This window comes from Triplophysa rosa, linkage group LG6 (genome assembly GCF_024868665.1).
Source record: "Triplophysa rosa linkage group LG6, Trosa_1v2, whole genome shotgun sequence".
In the NCBI taxonomy this organism is placed as follows: Eukaryota; Metazoa; Chordata; class Actinopteri; order Cypriniformes; family Nemacheilidae; genus Triplophysa; species Triplophysa rosa.
In genome coordinates, this window is record NC_079895.1 from 15,189,097 (window position 1) to 15,212,119 (window position 23,023).

A 23,023-nucleotide genomic window follows, 5' to 3' on the forward strand; every position below is an offset into this window, starting at 1 on the left:
AGAATGTCACGACAGTGTCTGTGCCAGTTATTTGAGACCACTTCGTAACCAGGCCACACACAGTATATAACCATTCCCAGTAGCATCAACACAGTTTTAAAGGTATAGTTAAAACAAAATTCTGTTATCAGTTATTCGTCATGTTGTTGTATGACCTTCTGTGGAAGACAGAAGAGATTTTGAGAAATTATTTAATACTCTTGTGTCCATACAACGGAAATCAATAGGGGGCTCAATGTTGTTTGTATTGCAACATTCTTCAAAATATCTTCTTTTGTGTTCTGCAGGATAAAGAAAGTCATGCAGGTTTGAAATGACAAAAGGGTGAGAAAATATTGAGAGAATTTTCGTTTTTGTGTGAACTATGCCTTATGTATGTACCAATCGCTGGAGTATCATGCCTCTATTCACCTTTATCAAAGGACAGTCTTGCTCACCTATACAATAGTAGGTAGACTACTATGTTTATGGAAAAACCTGTGAGCTAACAAAGGTTCTCTCACCTAATCTACTGTATGCATTATTCATGAACTCCGCAGAAACATAAAATATTCACATAACAATCTTGAGCTACAGGAAGACACACCCTCTATAGTTTATGTCATGTTTTTCATCAGCTTGGTGCATGGTAAGACCTCTAGTCAGCCTGGATAGCAGGATTCACGTAATTAGTAAGCACCCATGTGACCAACTTCTGTTTCCCAGTTTGTCTAAAATGTTGCAGATATAGTTGGCAGTTCGCATTGTTCGGTTTAGTGTTGAAGGCAATAAACTTGTGGGTTGAATCCTAATTAACCATGATATGCTTCACATAAGAACTTGAGACTTCACCTCTCTGTATAACATGTTTCGATGCTGTCTCCTCGTACTTTGAAGTTGCGTAAGCCACAGCTCGACTACTCTTGTCAGGTGAGCGTGGTGCTGTGCAGGCAGTTTATAGAGAAGCTCTTGAGTTCAGTTGGAGCTCTGCATCTGATTATGCAGCACTCGCTTTCGCTGTAACTACATCACTCGCCCAAGTGACAGGTATTGAAGTTTGAAGGATCATTCAGGCTATATATCGAAAAGATTCTTTGTGCTGTTTGACTGATGAATTGGTGCTTCTTTGGATTTTGATACAACAGCAACTGCACAAAGTATCATAACCTGCCAGACTGATTTACAGTACTTTTGCTGGCATTTACAGCAGATAGCTAATACAGATAATGTGACCGTAAAATAGAATGTCTCCTTACTGCAACTTATTGAAGATTAGCAGCCACTGATCAATAATTGGCGGGACCTTCGAGAGCATTACGGTCTAAAAGCTTTTTTTAGGATCAGATCCAAAATGATGGGGATTAGGCAAAATCGCAAACGGGTACTAATCCGAAAAGGACTACTTAGTCCTGGCACTTGTTCCCCCATATTTACAACAACCCAGTCTCACGGCAGTTCGTGGCATAGCCACGAAATTTGGAATCTATTAATTCGTGTTCATGGACACTTGTATTGTCCTTAACTAACATTAACAAAGATTAATAATACATGCTGAACATGATGTTGTTCATTGTTAGTTCTTCCAAGCGAATAAATTTACTAATATTACCATATACAATCTTATTGTGAAGTGTTACCATGACTTCATTTGGTCAAACAAACACAACTTGAGTTTTAATCAATAATATCCTGGCTCTTCCACACATTGTAATATCATTGGGGAATCATCTGAAGTGAAACGATACGTTTGTGAGTGAAGAACAATTCATATTTTGAGATTTTTGGCTATCGTTACGTTGCATGTCTGAGCTTACATCCTGAAATGGTACTTTAAGATCAAATATGGTGGCACGTTCATGTGGGCTCCATGTCTATAACTATGGTTCTTGTGTGTCTTGTGATAGTGCACTCGATAATGCACATTTCATCACGACACAGTCACAAGCGTGTAAATTATGAACAAATTTTATTTTTTGTGAAATATTATTTTAATCTGTTGAGGGATAGAGATGGGTGATGTTCACGAATGATAGAGGCCTTATGTGATAGAGATGGGGGATGTTTTGAACGGAGGAAATTATATATCTGTCTCTTGGAAATGCCTCTGTAAAAAAAGAATCCTGTTGTGTTACACGAACTGTAGCAAGGCTCGTACTGTAGCTAACCACAGGGTCACTTTTCATCCTGCAGAATAATACTGCGAATCTGCACGGCATGATTTTCTGCTTCCTAAACCTAGAAACCCCCACTGTGCAATCTCACAAACCTGCAGATACAATCAAAATCTGGCCTTTGAGGCTCTGAATAGCTTTCAGAGATCAATATGTAACCTTGCCTACATGGACAGCAGAATAATACCTCCACATCTGCAGGTATGGCATATGTAAGCAACACCTGAGAATACACTACACATATTTCTTCTTCTATGGTTGTACTTCAGGGATTGTGGAGGTGAGAAGTTGAGTTGATTATGAGGTACGTGATTCTCAGAAATACCAGGACTTCAGTCTCTGTGCGTATCCACTTAACTTTATTTTGGGGACAAATGCTGAACCCAAAAGTGAGCAAAACCTAATAAATTTGAGCAAAACCTCTGTGGACGTCCTCATTTGCAAAAACACAATAAAAATATGTGCAGAAGGTTTTCTTTTAGGGTTAGTGTGGGTAGGGTCAGGGGCGCAAAAATGGGGTATGCAGTATATGCGGTGCATAGGGGCGCCGCACAAGTGGGGGCGCCATTGTGCCAAAATATTATTTAACGTTTTTTTTAAATAAAACGTTATAAAAAATATAACGAAAAAGTCATTATCTAAAACGTTTTAGTTTCACTTTTGTCTAGCATTTTAAACGAGTTCAATGAATATATAATTTATTTAATCAAGTTATTATGTCAACCAATCACTCTTTCACAGTCAAATGACCAAATGGATAGAGCAAAGAAACTTCCCAAAGCGCAGAACAGAACATGAAAATGAAAAGTAAATAGACAAGTAAAAAACAAGTTATTTAACGTTGCCTGAGAGGTGGTTCATATTATAATACAATATCAGGTCACCGCTAGGCCTACATCTTCGGCACTTATAAAATAAATCTATGTTTGTGAAGGAGCTTTATAATTACATTCGGGAGAGTCTGAGACGGTTGTTAAAGCTGTTAAGTCTCCCACTATCACGCATTATCGGGTTCTTCATTAGTCGGACGCGTTTTCCCCCATATGACGACGCGAGCTGTGCAGTTTGAACGTCAGGTCCGTGTCCTTCACATAACGCGAGCAGTTGCGTCTTCTGCAAACAGCGCGCAGCACAGAGCACCGGAGATATTGCGTGTGGACACTGAAACAGCGCAATGATTGACAGGATGACAGAGACAAGAGCGCAAAAGAACGTTTGTTAATTAAAAATAATTTGAGCATTCAATGTAAGTGAGTTTGTCTTTGTTTTACTTGAATTATGTTTTCATAAAATGTGAACCACAAACTAAAAATGCTTAAAGCAAGGGGAAAATCCAAAGATTTTTTATTTATTTGCGTTATAATATCTGTTATCCATCTTATTTCGTTTTTTCAATAATATTTTAATTATAAATGCACAGTAAAGGTATGTTTAACATAGGCTAATTTTATTGTTGTGTATTTATTAAATATTAATGAACCACAAACTAAGCATTCGTTTTAAAGTAGGCCTAAGTGGGAAAAGAACAAAAAAATACAATGCGAGTATATCATGTGATACGTCTTATTCTGATAAAAATAATCTAAATGTATAACTTTAAAGATCAAAATAAGTTTATTTCCTCATCAGCACATCTCTAATGGGCTACAACTCGATTGTTACTTATATTTGGGATATTTAAAAAAGTTTTTTTGTTAAAGGTTTTAAATGTCAAAATTCTAGACTACATAAGTGAAACTCACTTTTCAAAGAATACAATAAATAGCCTTATTTGAAGTCTTATTTAGTTATTATAAGCAAAAGATCAATTTAAAAACTGTTTAGCCTACCGACTAATCAAAAAAACAATCGTCCAATTATATAGTTATTAAAATAAGCGTTAGTTTCTGCCCTAATTTATTGTGTATGTCTGAACATAAACTTTATGTACTTTTTGCTGCTTTGTTTCATTACTTTTCAGATTGTTATTTATCTTTTCAGAATTGTGTATCTGTTACACTGTGAAGCAGTTGGAAAAGTGTTTCTGTAAAAGGAAACCTTTATGCTTCTGTTATAGATGCAAATCTGATTGTCACCTTCACATGATGTAAAATAGAATGACTATAAAGGTAATATACAACTTGTCTGCGGATTTTTTATTTGTTGTGTGTTTTCTAAATTGGGGGGGCGCCAATACTGATCTCGCATACCCCTCAGAAAATGTGCAGTTGCGCCCCTGGGTAGGGTTAGTCTGTAGCATCAAAGTCCGTTTAGAGAAGTCGTGCCATTCGGCGGCCATCTTCGCTACACACCTCCGGGCAGTTAGGGCAGTTATTACATCATTCAAACAAGACGTGAATGGATATTTCTACAATCGCCGGCTATAATCCTGTTTAAAAGACATATTTAAAAACAACATTTAAAAATGACGTTTTTTTCCTATCATCAAATTGTGCTTAAAAACATTATTTTTTATGTTGCTTTTGATACTACGCATGCGCAAAGTTTTGCTCGGGTCGCCATATTGAGTGTTGCGTTCCTCCCCATTCATTTCGATGGCAGTGATGCATCTTGTTAATATGAATATCTTTGGTAGTATGTTTAACCACAGCTGCGAGTAAATGTGAGGTGCATGCAGTAACCTTCATTAGGCCTGTATAGAAAAAATAGCCTATCACTGTCTCATTACCCACCGGGACAGCGTAGGAGAGTCGTCAGACTTTTGTAACTTTGATCCGTGTTAGTGAGCAGCTGGACCACATACTGACAGACATTCGTCAAACACCAGGAGCTGCTCATGCGATTATCAACTGGCAGGAGTCGAGCAGTGTCTCTCTGAGTAATGATGAGTCATTGAAACAGAATTCACTGAAATGCTATTATCACAACTTGAAGAATGTCTAGAAGGTCTATGGCTGATTTTAAGGTGAGAGGAGATAACATAAGGCCTTGAATGGTAGAGCCTTGACTCACATGAGCTTGAAATATATCTGTGTGCATGCTCTGGAGTATTTCTCTGTACCTGAAGATTGACAGGAGTTTGCTGCAGGCTGTTTGAGAGATATAAACACCAAGGTCATGGGTTTGGAACCCATGGTCACTTTCAGACCCAACTGTATTTTAATTCATCTGGATAAACATCAGTCTATGTCATTGTTTTATATTTGTGAACTTTGGACCTTTAGCTTAGATCCTTATTTCTATTTGGCAGGAAAAACTTAGCAGTGTAATACTGGCTTTTGTCAAGGGAAATCAGAGTAATTACATGTTTGTTTGCCATGTTGATTGTCTCTAGGCACATTTGTTTATGTGTAAAGGGAAACTCTAATGATGTAAGGCATCTGTTTTATTCATAGAGGTGTCATGAACAAAATAACCTCAATGCAAGCAAATGCTTTTCTTAGAGAAAGACAAGATTTGAAGTACTGCAGGTGTATTGTTCATTACAGAAATGGATCAGTATTATATTTGGAAGCTTTGTATTGAGTTCTTTCCTCTTGTGTTTTTTGTAGTTGGCAGTGCCCGGGGCCTCACCAGTCTGGCATTTTGGATAGTGTGTCTACCTCTGAAGAAACAGTGTGTTGGCTCACAGCCTGTGAATGGGAACCTAAAGCAAGAGGAGCATAGGTGCCTACAGTATACAACGTTGATTAAAATGGGGTAAGTTTGTGTAACTAAAAAGCGTTATGACTAACATATCACTAAGAGATCAGTAGAACAGCCTCCAGATACCTGGATAACTAACTGTACAAATAAACACAGTTTAATGTACAGTAAAATCATGCAACTGACCTCATCAGCTTACATAATCAAGACAAAATGTAAATGGGCTATACATTGAATGTTGCCACAGGTGCTGTTTTAAGTCACTGTAATTGATGATATGAAAGGAAAAAATATTTAAAAATTAAATAGGAGAGATCAAAAACCCTGGTTATGTAATATGTTTCTCTTTTGGACTTTAATAGAGGAAGTCAAAAAATATATATATTTTTTCACCATCTGAACAATATCTCCTAAAAATGAAAATTCTATCATCTTTATTTACTCACTCAATTAATTACTACTATTAGGCTCTCCCTGTTAATCATAAAAATGTACTTATTTACTCCCGGTTAATCATAAACATTTACTGCAGCTGTAATGCGTAAGTGGAGAACTGGCACTCCCGGCTGAGACTGGTTTCTCCTGAGGTTTTTCGTCCATTTATTCATCATTGGAGATTTGCTTCCTTGCCACCGCTGCTGTGTTGGCTTGCTCTGTTTTTCCATTAACATTGCTTTTATTAGGATGGTCCTCTCTGTTTGTACTCGTTACGCTATTTTTCCTCTTCTTTGTTTTCTTTTTCATGTAAAGCTGCTTTGAAACAATGCAACATAGTTGCACTTGACTTGCCTTACCCTTATGTCGTTCAAAACTAAATGACTTTCTTCTGCAGAACACAGAAAATATATTTTAAAGAATGTTTGTAACCAAACAACATCGGACCACATTGACTTCCTTTGTATGGACATAAAACCACTGAGACATTTCTCGAAATATCTTCTTTTGTGTTCCACAGAAGAGTCACATGCAGGTTTTGATTGACATGAGTTGGAAAAAATGATGACAATTTTATTTTTCGGTATATTTTGAAGTCTTCCAAACATTCCAAATAATTTGTAGGTGTGCTGTAGAGTCCCCCGTCTTCAGACTCCATACAGAGTTCTTATGAATCAGTCCTGCATCTCTGCGAGAGACCGTCTGCTCGTGCTTTCACAAGTGCATAATAATTCATCTCAAACAGGAGAGCGTGAATCTGTCTGTCTATCACATACAGAGAGGGCATATTGAGCCTCGTGATAACTGATCCAGAGCCACATGCTCATTATACAAGCTCCTTATGGTAATTGACTGTTTACTGGCGCATCAGCAGTTTAGAAGCACAGGCGAGAGCAAACACTGACAGCGCTATTGTGACGGTGAGTCTGCTCGCCCACCAAGAGAAATCCTTCCCACTGTACAACAAAAAGGGCTTTACGTTTTTACGTTTACGTTCCCTTATTTCGCAAACAGAGCGTTGAAATTAACCTGGTAATATTTGTGATGTTTCAATAGTGCCGGTTTAATTAAACGGGGCCAAATGTTAATTGAACACCGGTGTGTGCTATACTGTAGACTACCCCCACTTTTCTTCCACGTTTTCCCACCTTATTCTTTCCTTAAGCAGATTTAATCATGACGCTATTGTTGTTCTCCGACAGGCAATGGGAGGTAGACGAATAGTTATCTAAATGAATCGGAACCTCTGAAAATTTCTGACATGCTCTTTGAAAACTCCTGACTTGACCGTGATATCTGCTTAAGTTTAGGGGTGGATTTTAATATGGCCCAAAGCCAGGCAGTTTGTACTAATTACTGTAAGAGAAACCATTCTCGCTGATCCACAGTTCTCATCTGATTACTGGAATAGGAGCCCCGGGCGAGTGTTGTGTCTCTCTTTATTACTGTCCCTTCTCATTTTCCTTTTTTAATGGCATAGCAGACGTTTCCTCCATCCATTTGATTCATACAAAAGAATGAGACGTTATTAGAATATAAATTAGATTATACAATCATGAGCATTGTAATTACCCACTGCAGTGGTTAGCCAGCTATACATCTCTGAGTTACTGATCTGTGGTTTTGTCTCTGGTAGGGTCATTTAATAGATTTAGATAAGTGTCCAGCTATTCAGCAAGATCACAGCTATGGGCAAAATGAATAATACTGAGCATGTGAGAAATATACATCAGGTCCAAAAAAACTGAGAATTGCGATTCAGGCACGTGACGGTATTACGTTTTCACACAGCAATAATTGTCAGGACTTTTATCGCGATACAATTTTTTTATCGCTGTATTATTTTCTAGTCTGATATATTCGCTGTCATCACTAGCAACGCTTTCATATGCATTGATTGCATCAAAAATATATCAGAATGCTTAAAATGAAATATACATTCTTCTTTGTTTACCTTTGCTCTCCATAGGCAAGGGTTGCATTAGAGGATCCTGAATCTTGCCTGACTTAACAAGAGTAAGCTTCTGTGATTTCTGAGAAATGTAAAAAAAAGGATGGTGTAACTAGTACTTTACTAGTACTTTAATTACCCCACAGTAACAATATTGTGTAAATCATCACGATAAATAGCATTATCAACACCCGCACAAGTCTTCAATATCTAATTTAAAACGTGAAAATATCGCTGATATTTTTTTTTCAGCTCCTTCTGAAACCTTCCATATTTCATGATCTTTATTTTTTTGCCATAAATCATTACTATTAGTCACCCTTCATGTGTCCCTTCTTGTCACTGGGTTTAGCAAATATCCAACCAATAATAGGTACTAAAAGTGCTTGTAAACCTAATTTTACAGTATATTATTATTTAAGATTACAGTGTTTTTCCCATTTCCCGAAAAACATTGAATTTGGACATCCAAGATTTCGGAGGACAGTGACGATATATAGTTTTTTCACTCATTTTATTTTCGTTGTCTGGCCTTAAACTACTGAACTCCAATGTACTTTGTATCAGATATACATTAATAACAAAGACAAATGGTTTTTGCTTGTTTTTTAAAGTTATTTTTAGTATTTGGTGGTGGTGAAACAGTGTTTAGATACTAACGCTGTGACTGTGCTTTCTGGTGTCTGCAGGGTGGTGTTCCCTGTGCTCCTCTTTGAAACATGGCCGCTCCTGCTGTGGCCATGCCTGATGTGAAAGCCCCACAATGTGAGTACTCCCCAGCAGGATCTCCTGCAGGCTGTAGCATGGACTTGTCCGGAGACCTGTCCGTCCTCAGCTCGCCGCTTTCTGCTTTCCCTCATCATGCCGTGTCCCCCTTCCCTGCCCATGACGTAGCGCTGGGCCACTATCCTTCCAGCTATGACAACAACAATGGCCTGCTCAGCAACCTGGGGCTCTACTGCTCCACCAGCAGCATGTATCCCCTAAAACAGCCTGACGCTCGGTCTGGCTACGGAACGATGCGTCATCCGCAGGGATGTGTGAACACGGGCGGGACCCGGCTTTACCGCAGCTTAGAAAACCTGCACTGGGCCACTGGAGCGTATCCGTACAGGAGCGTAGACAGCGAGTTCATTCTTCACTGCACTTCAAGCAGCCATTGGTATGATGGACCTCCTCAGGGACCACAGATCTATGGCGTACTGCCTTCTCCTGAAAGTTTGGCGTTATATAGCCGCAGAGGAGTGGTTAGAAAGGACATACCGCTCTTTCCTCAATGGCTCTTGCCCGCTGTTGAGGACTGGAGTGTAAACGCAAATGCTCGAAAGGGCCTTAGAGACAAACTTCGGCTTCAGAGCACACGTGTCTCAGAGCCCCACAAGCCCTTGCGACCTGTGCTTGGTAACGCACCATCACCGATGTATCCATGCAATCAGGATGTACTGGTTCGAGCGGGTCCACCATCCTCTTTGGTACAAAGAGGTAGAGAGCAAGAACTGTGCACCCGTCGCATCACTAGCCCAGAGGAGATCAAGCAGGAAGCGATGCGACGGCTGCAACTCCGTAGACAGAAAAGCACTCCCAACCTCGTGCTGAGCTCCAGACAGGAGTCTAGCAGCATCAGTAAAGCTCTTACCTCAGATCCCATCTGTACCAATTCTGCCCAGTCAACCCCTGAAAGAAAAAGACCCCCTGTGGGTCGCTTGCACATACCTACATTTGAGGAGTTTAAGAGAATGAGGCAGAGGCAGAGCAGCAGGAACCACAATCCCTCCTCAACTCAATCGAGTGGATATGTGGGAAGTAATGACAAGCATAAAGAGGTTAATGGAGGGGAAGGAGAACAGATAGGAGAAAGACACCATGAGGAAAGGATTGATAAAAAAATAGATTTCAATTGTCCGGGTATACACAGTGGAGACATGTCTGATCCCTCTTCCACAGTGGAAGTTCCAGGTGGACCCATCTGCACCGGGCCAGTGGCCCGTCCTCCATTACATCCTCAAGCTCCTACAGGAAAAGGGGAGGAGAATAAAGGCCCAACAGGACTAGGGGCCACAGATGTGGCTGTTGTCCCCTTCCCGGTCCGCTGGGAGAGTGGAGATGGACCCTCCAGCTGCTGCCCCACAATCCTTCTGGACAGCACGGACCTTTCCAGTTACGGAGCCAAAATCTACAAAATGAAGGATGGCTTCCTGGGATCCGCCCTGGACCTTATTAAAAAGAGGTGAGTGAATGAACAAGCTTTTGTGTCTTTGGTTAATACTGTACTTGTGCGTTTAGGTAATACTTAAATTCATCTTCTAAATTCTGTGAGGTAAATTTACAACCTGAATTAGTTTATCGAGCATTTCTTCTGCTACGTCATACTGAATTCCAAATAGGCTTTTGGTAAATTATTCTTGTTATTGGAAGTGGGAAAAAAATACAGTGCCGGGTAAAAATGCTGGAAGAGTGTTTGTTTTGGTGACCAGTTTTGCTTGTTAAGTGTGGAAATGGATTCCATAGCAGGTTGCATCAGTGTTTCGGTTGCTATTGATTTATTCCAGCATCTCTAAACAGCTCTATAGCTATATACAGACAGTGTGAATATATTATCACTATTGACATAATCCTTATGTCTGGGACACAGCAGAAGAACCTGGTAAACAGTAAAGATGTTAAAACAGAAAGAGAATTATCATAACTACTTTGTCTTCTGCTTTGTCTTGACAACTTTTTACTTCTTTTTAAACCCTTTGAGCCTAAAGTTCAAAATGATACACAATTTTGAATTTCAATTGGTCTTATTTTGAGGATATTTTATAGTTTTAGGGTTAGGTGAGACAAATGATGATTTAAGGTCGCATAGTTCACCCAAAAAGTAAAATTCTTTCATCATTTAAAAATATTTTTTGTATTGCAGAAGAAAGAAAGCTATACAGGTTGGTGATCAAACAAAAGCGGTACCCATTGACTTGCATTGGTTTTGTGTCCATACAACAGAAGTGAATGGGTACCACCGTTGTTCAGTTACCAACATTCTTTAAAATATCTTCTTTTGTGTGTTGCAGAAGAAAGCCATACAGGTTTGAAATGACAAGAGGGTGAGTAAATGATGACAGAATTGTCATTTTTGGGTGAATTATCCCTGGCAAGATTTTTGCAGTAAACACAGTAGCAACATCCAGAAGTAAAGAGGGTTTGATAGATAGGATTTTTAGTGAAAAAAAGCTTGATAAATGCTTGTTATTAAATTAATTACATACATTTAAACAATATTAAATGTCATTCCTGTGTGATAATTATAGATGTTTGAACACGGTTCACCATCTGTTTCACTGCTGTTGTGTTTTGAGAGAGGAAATGTCCATGACAAATCAGATTTTCCCTGTTCTGTACTGTTCTAATTTAGTTAGATATTAAAGGCTAACCACAACCACTATGTTAATATTAGACAAATTAAACCCTTTTTAGAATGACAAAGACCCTGTGACGTTTATTAATGACTATTACATTTGATTGTCTCCTAATATTTAAAGGCCAATCAATCATGAAACTTATTTGTCTTATTCTACCCAATGTCCTCCTTTCACTGAACTCATCTAAATGCACAGCCCTTTCTCCATTGATTCCCCAAAGCAATAATTTTAAGATTCTGCAGCAGTTGTGTTTTCCTGTGTAGGTGCCTCGTTCACGTCTATCCACCAACAGCATCTGACATAGTATAGACGTTTTACACCCAGAATCTTGCATATGCATGAAATATGTGAAGTTAACAAGAAGTTGATTAACATAACAGCACATACTCTGACCCTGGCAGTCGTCTCAACATTTTTTATGCATGCATAAATCCATATAGATTTTCTCTCTGAGTTTCTTAGCTTAATTTCCAGTTCAACTGAGGTATTTCTACATAAGAGAACCTATATTTTATGTTATTTATCTTCAGGGAAGGAATCCAGCCTAGTCTAAATATTACATTCAATATCTCAGCTGTACCGTAGTGCCCCAAGTATGAGATTCATTACTACCGAGTAGCTCAGGGCTTCCCGGTCATTTTATGAGACTTTTATAGTTATTTTTATTTGTTGTCTGCAAGCTACAAAAACGTGAATAATATTATAAAGTGTTCTATTTAAGCTGTCAGTATGCTGCAGTAAGCCTCTTTATGCAGCCCTAATAAATTATGAAAAATGAAAAAATAGTAATTAATATCGTCACACGTCACTGTTAAAATGACAGGCAGTATATCTGAAACACTTCAATGACCATTTCATTCATGTGTGAAAGACACACATGCTTTTATTGCCTCTTTCAGAGAGGAATATTAATTCCTCTCTGTCCACAGCTTTAAGTTTTTTGAGGTACATTAATTCCACATTTATTGTCTGAAATAAAAATGCACATTTCCTGACACACTAGCTATTGACACGCCTTTTTTCTTTAAGTCAAAGCTTCTTTGTCTCTGTGCTGTGCTTTCTACAGAATGTGCTCATGCAAGTGCCGTCAGCAGTACTCTCAGTCAGTATCTATGCAAATATATGACAGTAATGAATGCAGTATGATCAGCTATTGAGCTTTCGAAGTAGGAAAGTAGATGGAAGAGATGCTGCAGACAGAATCAATTAAGAGCAAGCTTATGACAGATCAATCGAAACACCTGTTTTTCAAACAAGACGTGTGATTGGTGTGTTTAAAACAATCAGCTTATTTCAAAACACCATACCGTGTTTTTTTATTGTTTGATAAACATGCTTGCACACCTGTATCTACATGTATTCATCTTGCTTTGAATGTCTTTGATTGAACATTTGCTGCCTGCTTTTATCTGCCTGATCAGAAAGATTTCTGTGTGAATCAAAACAAAACATTCTTATGTGAGACTGTGCTGTTATTCGCTCTCTCGGGCTGCTGTGTGTGGGGTCAAGCATGGATACATAAGCTCCTTTTCCACTACATGCACACACAAAGGAATCTTAAAGATTGATTCTGCATGTTTAGATTCAGCCCCCTGCAGTGAGGAGTTCAGGTGTTAATGTGAATTGATGCGTCTAATTGCTGTCCTCAGCCCCTCTGGTCTGGGGGTGGAAGGGGGACCTGCTTTCCCTGGGGTATGGGGATTGACCACCACACACACTCAATGAAGAATTGTAATTCCAATTTAACACTAGCGTTTTCTTTCTTTATGCTCTCTGTCTCTTCCATGCTGCCCCAGCTGCAGTGCAGATATTGCATCCGAGACTCTCGTCCGCCTGTCGCGTGAGCAGAATGATGCCGCTGACATCATCGCTCCCCAGCCCAGCCATCAATCTGCCCACGTTGCCATGACAACGTCGGCCTGCGGAGAGGAGCCCACAGGACGAGGGGGGAAAGCGCCAACAGAATGCGTAAGGAATGCTGCCGTGTCTCGCACGCTCGTACACACCTGCTTTCGGCTGTGATTTTCACCTCTGAATGAGGACAGCGGGGACTTTGTCATGCATGCGCGGGAGCGTGATCAGGGCGCATAGGAAGCTGAGGTTGCAGGGGAATCTGCACAGCAGAGACGACTGCAGACATGCAGGGGCGCAGCTAAGAGAGAAACGCAGGGAATATTAGAGCCGGGTTTCATGGTGGTAACTGGTTTTTATTCCTTCTGTGTGTCAGGTTGTGTGGGGATGCTCAGCCTGTGTTTTCTTCCCTTTTCTTGCTTGTTGAGATGCTGGGCAGCTATGCATTGCGCCACATTTGTTCTTGCAGTACGTCTGAGTGTATGTTTGAAGGCTAAGGGTGATACCGGTAGACTCTCTGACTGTGGGAGTTTTATTAGCCTGGTAAAGCTGACATTCACGTTTTTGCTATCATTCATTGGATTAAGGTTGCACAAATCACCTTTTTGGCCGCACTGGGTTAGATGCCTCTTGGATGTCTCTGGATTTCTGTCTGTAATGAATTAAGATAATAGCTGCATCAGTTATGCTGAGCGTTACCTGAAACCAAGGTGTTTTGTTTCTCAGCGGCATTTGAGAACCTAGAGCTGTAAAGTAACTTTTAAAGGGTTTTGCTGTAGATCTGTTTATGGGTAGCTTACAAATAAACCATACATGTGTCCTATGGTGTGATGGCAAACATATAATTATATTTATAATATAAATTATCATGAGAGAGATTTAACTTCATTGTTAGTTTTTTTCTCAATTTTGGTTGTCACACCATAGGACAAATTTTATATATATTCGTCAACGACCCTTGAAATATCAGAAGGTTGAAAAGGCTGAATTTTGATATGGCTTAGAGACGTCATTTTTAATCACTGTCTGTTGTTTTCAGAGGTGTAAACAGTCATCAATTGTTAGAACTTTATTAGACAGATGTGGTTAGTTATAAGTCAGCATGAAACAACATGAAGTGTCTGGAAACCATTGTACTTCAGCAATATTACATATTTTCAAGTGAAAGTTCATGTTAAAAAAACTGGAATTGATTGGATGTGAAAGGTGCTCTTGGTTTGACAAACTTTAAAAAAATAGAAGGGCCAGAAAGGAAGTTTGTTTCAGAGGTGAAAATATGATTATTGTATGTTTTTATAAAAACAATCTTTCAAAGAAATTTATCTAAAAATACGTTGCACGTTTACTTTTTTCCAACTTACAAGCAACATATACAGAATATGGTTAATATTTGTCCTCTGTTAAACACGCACACATGAAAAATACTGCTATTTGTTGTTGTTTTTTTGTTGTTGACAAATTTACTAAAATAAAAAATAAATTATATTAGTGAAAAAAACAATTACCACACAAGGCTACCAAGACAAACATGAATTGCAGATGAATTGTTTACATAAGACCATTGTCTGTTAAGAAATAAATATCGTTGAAGTAATTCTGAAATAATATCTCCATATTTTGTGATTTTTTTGCCATAAATCGTTATTATTAGCCATCATTTTGTTTGTCACTGGGTTTTCCAAATATCTAACAAACAAAAAGTATTAAAAAGTACTTTTCAACTTTGAAAACACAGTATTTAATCATTTTACAAGAACAGTGTTTTTTCCATTTCCTGAAAAACAGCGCGTTTGGACATCCAAGGTTTCGGAAGACGTTATCTTATGTTAGTGTCTAGTTTGTTAAGCAGCTCAAAAGGCCATTTTTCATTGAGGCTAAACTTCCAGAACCATTTCTCTATAAGAGAAAAAAGAAACACTTTCTGTCTTAGGAGACTCCCAATAGCCTTTGTATAAACCCAGAATAGAAACTTACCACCTCACCAAATGAAATACTTCGGTAATACCGCTTTGGAAGTACTTTAAAGCAGTTACCCTGACTGCTCTGAACATTTAGCGGTTCTATTATTTCTGGTACTATATGAATACAAAACGATCACATCACTGATGCTGTCTACAGCTAAACTCTGCTATTTACACGTTTGACTGACAGATATCTGTCCCTTCCACAGGTTTCTGGAGCGGGTTGCAGACGCTCCAGCTCAGACGCGGCCTATGAGCTGGCTGAGTCAGTGAGGGCCCAGCGTGAGTGCCGCCTGCGGCCCCACTACAGCGACCCCATGCCCGCAGACGCTGCCAAGCGTAAGCAGCTGGAGATGAAGATTGCTGCAGCGGCACGTTTGCACATTCACCGCAGAGAGAGGGACAGTGGTAAAAGCTTTCAATGCAAAACTTAAAACGGTTGTGATTAAACTTTACTTGTGCCCTAGATTTATACTAAGTAACTCCATATAAAACAATCTTCAGGCTAAAGTCCAAGAATATCATTTTTAGTTTAGTTAATATCATTATATTACATGGCTAAGGTATTACTAAAACCTGCCCTTAGGTGTCTCTTACTGCAGTGCATGGACACGAACCTCTACCCTAGCTTTCGGCACAGCACTTAAACTTACCATTTGTGCTTTCTGCTTGTACTTTGTAATCAGTGCCAAGCACCGTCAGGGGCCGCTCGGAGCCAAGAGGTGAGGAGAGAAGCCGGAGCCTTGGTGTAACCCGGACCGCACAGCACCGCTGGAGTACAGTCAGCAGTCTGAGCGCAGACAGTGGTGTTGTAGGGTTGAGCGATGAGCGGGAAGAAGATGAAGAGCCACGACGTGCCCGCCACAGCGCTGGGGCCGAGGTGGAACGCGTGGACAGCGGAATAGGATCAGGTTTGGCTCGGGGCTGGAGGAGACCCTCACCTTTCCTCAGGAACTGGGAGGTTCGACAGCCCTGTCCTGACTGCGGCCACAAAGAGGGGGCACGTGAAGAGGGCATGTGCGAACGCTGCTCCAAACTCCGAACCGAACGCAAAGAGGCCATCATGGAGTTCCTCAACACTGAGTCGAGTTATGGAGAGGACTTGCGCATTATCAAAGAGGAGTTCTTCTGTCCCATGCAGAGTGCAGGGCTGCTGACAGCCGAGCAGCTAGCGGTGGTCTTCAGTAATGTTCAAGAGCTCATTGATGTCAATGAAAGGTTCACAGAACACCTGCAGGACAGCATCGATCAGGCTTTTGATCAGGTTAGAAGACCCTGTGATGTCATGTTATTTTACCATGACAAATATTCAGTCAATATTTGAAGTTTTTTAAGATGATCTGCACTGGCAGGTATCGGCACACAGATGGCTGATTATCAAGTGTTCTCTCCTTCGTTTCAATTACACAGTTTTGCCAATGCATAATATTTATTATACTTCACAATAATTCATATTTAAATTTGTATCATGTCAGAAGTTGTTCAAAAGATTGCAAATACAGAGGGGTTTCCTGGACTAACTTAAATGTTAAAGGTGTCTTGATCGAAAACACTTATAACACTTTAAACACGGCATATCTTAAAATATATAAGTGTGATTGTTGTGTCTTATGATGCACACCAGTAATTGTTTTTGTAAAGTATGTTTTTAAAAACAACTTAAAGAGTAACTATTACAGTGTCCTTAAAATGACATTTCATGCAGTGTGTAATGTTGCTGTATGTGAATGTAAGCAGTCTGCCAAGTTGTAAAGCCGAAAGTGAACGAATAACAAAGTTATTGGCTTGGGGAAAAAGGAGTCGACTCTGAAACACGCGAACGAGTCGTCTGTCGTTCTAGTTTCAGTTCCGGGTCGAATTTGCGTCACTCTGTGTAATGCCGTCCTAAATTTCATTTGTGAGACTGCACGGGATTGACCAATCACAGCAGACTAGACCATCTGAACGATCACATCAGAGTAGGCTAAAAGAAAGGAGGGGATTAGACAGATGAATCGCCGAATGAATCATTTGAGAGGCAGTCTATACCTATTGAGAGGCAATAGGTATAAACAAACATAATAGGTGATGTAACTTAACTTAATTTTTTCCATAATATTGACCTATTTTAGATAGGGATGCATTGATTTAAATGCTGGCCGACAACAATAACCGATAATTCTTTAACACTGGAAGCCGATAACCAATTTATTGGCCGATATACAGTATTTAAACATTAATATACAATTTTCTGAGACTGAAACAAAAGGCAAAAAGTGGACAACTGCTGTTATTTGAAAACATTGACTGCAGAAAACAAGATAACCATTAGTTCCCTTTTCCCCCTTGAAAATCATGTACTTTACACTAGTTAAAGATTCTTTAACTTTTAAACTTTTCTGGTATAATGTTTATACAATGAACAAATTAAAGAAGTTCTTTCAGCGCAACCCAGAAAAGTGGTCTCAATAGTCACAAGTCTAACAGGTCTCAAGACAGAAAGCATTCAGACAGCAATCGGCTTCAAACAATATGCTTTTGTTTCTATAATTTACACATTCATAAACGTGACCCTGGACAACAAAACCAGTCTTATGGGTCAATTTTTCGAAATTGAGATTTTTACATAATCTGAAAGCTGAATAAATAAACTTTCTATAGATATATGAGTTGTTAGAATAGGACAATATCTGGCTGAGATACAACCGTTTAAAACTCTGGAATCTGAGAGCGCAAAAAAAATCAAAATATTGAGAAAATTGCCTTTGAAGTTGTTAATCAGGGGCACTGTGGCAGACCATCCACTCACAAAAATAAAGTTTTTATACAGTCATGGCCAAAATTGTTGGCACCCCTGAAATTTTTCCAGAAAATCAAGTATTTCTCACAGAAAAGTATTGCATTAACACATGTTTTGCTATACACATGTTTATTCCCTTTGTGTGTATTGGAACAAAACAAAAAAATGGAGGGAAAAAAGCAAATTTGACATAATATCACACAAAACTCCAAAAATGGGCTGGACAAAATTATTGGCACCCTTAACTTAATATTTGGTTGCACACCCTTTGGAAAAAATAACTGCAATCAATCGCTTCCTATAACCATCAATAAACTTCTTACACCTCTCACCCGGAATTTTGGACCACTCTTCCTTTGCAAACTGCTCCAGGTCTCTCATATTGGAAGGGCGCCTTTTCCCAACAGCAATTTTAAGATCTCTCCACAGGTGTTCAATGGGATTTAGATCTGGACTCATTGCTGGCCACTTCAGAACTCTCCAGCGCTTTGTTGCCATCCATTTCTGGGTGCTTTTTGAAGTATGTTTGGGGTCATTGTCCTGCTGGAAGACCCACGATCTCGGACGCAAACCCAGCTTTCTGACACTGGGCCCTACATTGCGACCCAAAATCCTTTGGTAATCCTCAGATTTCATGATGCCTTGCACACAGTCAAGGCACCCAGTGCCAGAGGCAGCAAAACAACCCCAAAACATCTTTGAACCTCCACCATATTTGACTGTAGGTACTGTGTTCTTTTCTTTGTAGGCCTCATTCCGTTTTCGGTAAACAGTAGAATGATGTGCTTTACCAAAAAGCTCTATCTTGGTCTCATCTGTCCACAAGACGTTTTCCCAGAAGGATTTTGGCTTACTCAAGTACATTTTGGCAAACTGTAGTCTTGCTTTTTTATGTCTCTGTGTCAGCAGTGGGGTCCTCCTGGGTCTCCTGCCATAGCGTTTCATTTCATTTAAATGTCGACGGATAGTTCGCGCTGACAGTAATGCACCCTGAGCCTGCAGGACAGCTTGAATTTCTTTGGAACTTGTTTGGGGCTGCTTATCCACCATCCGGACTATCCTGCGTTGCAACCTTTCATCAATTTTTCTCTTCCGTCCACGTCCAGGGAGATTAGCTACAGTGCCATGGGTTGCAAACTTTTTGATAATGTTGCGCACTGTGGACAAAGGAACATCTAGATCTCTGGAGATGGACTTGTAACCTTGAGATTGTTGATATTTTTCCACAATTTTGGTTCTCAGGTCCTCAGACAGTTCTCTTCTCCTCTTTCTGTTGTCCATGCTTAGTGTGGCACACACAGACACACAATGCAAAGACTAAGTCAACTTCTCTCCTTTTTATCTGCTTTCAGGTGTGATTTTTATATTGCCCACACCTGTTACTTGCCCCAGGTGAGTTTAAAGGAGCATCACATGCTTGAAACAATCTTATTTATCCACAATTTTGAAAGGGTGCCAATAATTTTGTCCAGCCCATTTTTGCAGTTTTTGTGTGACATTATGACAAATTTGCCTTTTTCCTCCTTTTTTTTGTTTTGTTCCAATACACACAAAGGGAATAAACATGTGTATAGCAAAACATGTGTTAATGCAATACTTTTCTGTGAGAAATACTTGATTTTCTGGAAAAATTTCAGGGGTGCCAACAATTTTGGCCATGACTGTATATTTAAGGTAGGAAATTTACAAAATATCTTCATGGAACATGATCTTTACTTAATATCCTAATGATTTTTGGCATAAAACAAAAATCGATAATTTTGACCCACACAATGTATTTTTGTCTTTTACTAAAAATGTTCCCGTGCTACTTAAGACTGGTTTTGTGATCCAGGGTCACAAATATCTACATACTGTACCTATCAACAACGGAAATGATTAATAATTTATCGATTACAATATATCTGCCTAAATTTTATTTTTGGCTGATACCGATAACATTAAAATGACCATTTATCGGCCGATACCGATATGGCCGATAATTTATCATGCATCCCTAATTTTAGACTAATATTACATTCAAGTTATCAGAATCAGTTTGTGACCTCAAACTAAATCTGAACAGTAGTGTGTTGATTAAACATTCACATTAAATGTAAATGCTTTGCTGTGATGTGAATGTAAAAATCTGCTAAAAAAATATTTGAGCTGGGCAAACCTAAATGAATGCAGGACTGCTTCCATACAGGGCGATGAGGACCTGCAGACTGTGTGCATTGGAGAAATCTTCTTAGAGTTTGTCAACATGCTTCCAGCATTTCAGACCTACTGCCTGCAGCAGTCCACATCTGTGAACATGCTCAACACGCTTGAGAAAGAAAAAGAACTTCTTAGGTACAGCAACAAACTTAATACACTCATGTATTACTGTTAGAATAGTGCTTACAGATTATTCACCTTTAATTAATGTGATAAATAAACATCGTAAATACTTATTCTTCTATTTTGCTTTCCCTCAGAATATTCCTTGACGTGTCCCAGAACGACAACACTGCTCTGAGGCGCATGAACCTGCGCTCCTTCCTCATGGCTCCTCTCCAGCGCGTGACCAAATACCCCCTCCTTCTAAGTCGCATCAGCAAAGCCACCCACGAATGTCATCCCGATTACTCGCGTTTAAAAGAAGCCAAGAGCCGCGTGGAGTCCCATCTAGAGCACATCAACATGAAGACCAAACAGGAGGGCACCGCCACATGGTCCCTGCGCTCTTTCCGGCGCGACAGCCGCAAGAACCGAGAGGTGATTAACATCGAGATGAGAGAGTTGTCCATGAAGACTGTAGGATGGGCTCGGGAAAGTACGCGCTTCATTATGGAGGGACCCCTACAACTGGCGCAACCCGCCGATGGGCAGTGGCTTAAGAAGGGAAGCAAGTCCCTCAAATTCCAAAATGTTCAGAGCTTACTCATGGTTCGCACCCTGCGCTCCGCAGAGTCTGTGACGTCTGCCGATGGGGGTCTCAGGGGAGAGCTGGAGAGCTTGGACACGGTGCAAGATGGCATACTCGTGCTCATCAAAGACAAAAGCAGCGGAAAGTTCACCGTCCTACGGGAGCCCATCCACTTGGCTAACTGCGTGGTATCCGTCGATCCCGACTGTGACGATAGTTTTGAGGTGCTGGACATCCGACGTGAGGCTTTTGTTTTCCGTGCCTCGGACAAACAGCGCACGCAGCAGTGGTTTCGTCAAATTAAAAGATATGCCTGCGATCTGGGGTCTTGGAGAAAAAGACGCAACGCTCTCCCCAATATAATGATCAACACAGCCCAGAGTCGGTCCTGACACCATGTAGCACCACCTAGATGTACATAATCAAACTAATATTTTGTTGACCGGACAGTATTTGTGTTGGGGAATAAGATCTAATGAGATGTTTCTTCGACTGTAGACTTTTAAGTTGCACGGTTTTACTGTGATTTAAAAGATTAAAGCAACGGTTCACCCAAAAAAGAAATGTATACAGATTTGAAACAACTTGAGGGTGAGTAAATGAATGCAGAATTTTCATTTTTAGGTGAAATGTTTCTTTAATATAGACTGAAAGGGGCACTTTGTAAAACTGGAAAGCAAATGAAAGACATTTGTAGAAAAAGGGAAAACAATATACGGTCAAAAAGTCATGCCCTGTGGCATAATAGAACGAGGAGCTCACTATGCCTCACTGCTGCACTTGTATAACACTGATTGTACGACCAGTTCACTACTGAGAAAGAAAATACATGTTTTCAGTGGTGATAAGCACGAGAGAAAATGATTTTGATAGAATGAACGTTCATGTGAATCTTTAGTAACGCACAACAGAGTGGAAACTTTGTTTGTGTAGAGACAGAGTTGGTTTGTTTTCTGTTCATTTATTGTTTTTTCTCTCTCTTCCGTAAGCAACTGCTGTATTCTCACTGCCACACGAGATCCGGGGCAGTTCTTATAGACTACATGTAACACTGTGCTGGTCTAACTAGCAGCAATAATCGTCATTGTATTATGTAGCCACAGTAAAGCATTTTTTTTTTTAAAAGGTAGCCATCCTCTTGTGTGATCAGTGATGTTTATTGTATGTTTTCCATCCTTGAGGGTATAGTCTCAGTCTAAGCATCAAGACATCATCTCTGGACATAAACCACTTCCAGTAATACAAATAAAACACGATTTTCCCCCAATGTATGTAATTTATACTTCCAATATACTGTTGCTTTGTCATAGTTGTGGGGGAGAAAATATGTGCCTTTTTTATTTGATACTGAGTGAGTCAGTAGTACTATTTGTTTTCTCCTTTGCCCACAAATCAGTCACAATATTGAGGAGAAACTATTCGTTTTTAGTAGCTGCTAATATATATAAAAAAATTCCCTCAGATATACGTGCTGTTTTGTATGGTAACTCTGTTAATGTTACTGTTTTTGTTTGATGCACTTTAACATGAAGGACCTAAACATGGAGCGTGGACATTGTTCTGCAGTTTACAAAGCTTTACTGTATTTTGTTTTAAAGATTGTTTAAGCTTTAAGAGAATTATGAACCACAATTGACTTAGCAATAGCTATGAACCACATTCAGTAATTGTCCTATTTGTATGTTTAAAATCAACATTGATGGATGTAAAGTGTCACCATCACTGGATTTTGGTATTTAGGTTTCTACATGATTATTTACTGTTTTTCTAATGGCATTGATACTGTTAGAAATATCATAGCTTCCATTACACAGCAGAATGAGGAATCCTGCCAGAGATCTTTGTCTGAAATGGTACTTTTACCCAAGACCAATCAAGCTGTTCAATTTCTTTCCGTTCTACCTAATTTAATATTTTTGTTGTGTAAAATATTGTGAGTTACAAATAAAATGAAAGTATCCATTTCTCTCTTCATTGACTGCACATTTTCTGAGAAAATTCCCAATGAAATATTTATTAC

The 23,023-nt window shown here is 39.5% G+C and overlaps 1 protein-coding gene across 4 annotated transcripts in view; it reads left to right on the forward strand.

Moving 5' to 3' along the window:
• si:dkey-91i10.2 (uncharacterized protein LOC555224 homolog) overlaps positions 1–22,973 on the forward strand; it is a 33,647-nt gene extending 10,674 nt beyond the window's left edge. Inside the window, exons 2-9 of one of the 4 annotated variants that reach the window (XM_057335517.1) lie at positions 5,642–5,789; positions 8,811–10,348; positions 11,175–11,207; positions 13,319–13,490; positions 15,544–15,742; positions 16,021–16,598; positions 20,302–20,447; positions 20,573–22,973. In XM_057335517.1, coding sequence (XP_057191500.1) covers positions 8,841–10,348; positions 11,175–11,207; positions 13,319–13,490; positions 15,544–15,742; positions 16,021–16,598; positions 20,302–20,447; positions 20,573–21,395 — 3,459 coding nt within the window. In that variant the 5' untranslated portion in view covers positions 5,642–5,789; positions 8,811–8,840 and the 3' untranslated portion in view covers positions 21,396–22,973. The remainder of the gene's footprint in view (positions 1–5,641; positions 5,790–8,810; positions 10,349–11,174; positions 11,208–13,318; positions 13,491–15,543; positions 15,743–16,020; positions 16,599–20,301; positions 20,448–20,572) is intronic. The other 3 variants (XM_057335518.1, XM_057335519.1, XM_057335520.1) reach the window with 3 other exon arrangements.
• Positions 22,974–23,023: the final 50 nt, after the last annotated feature.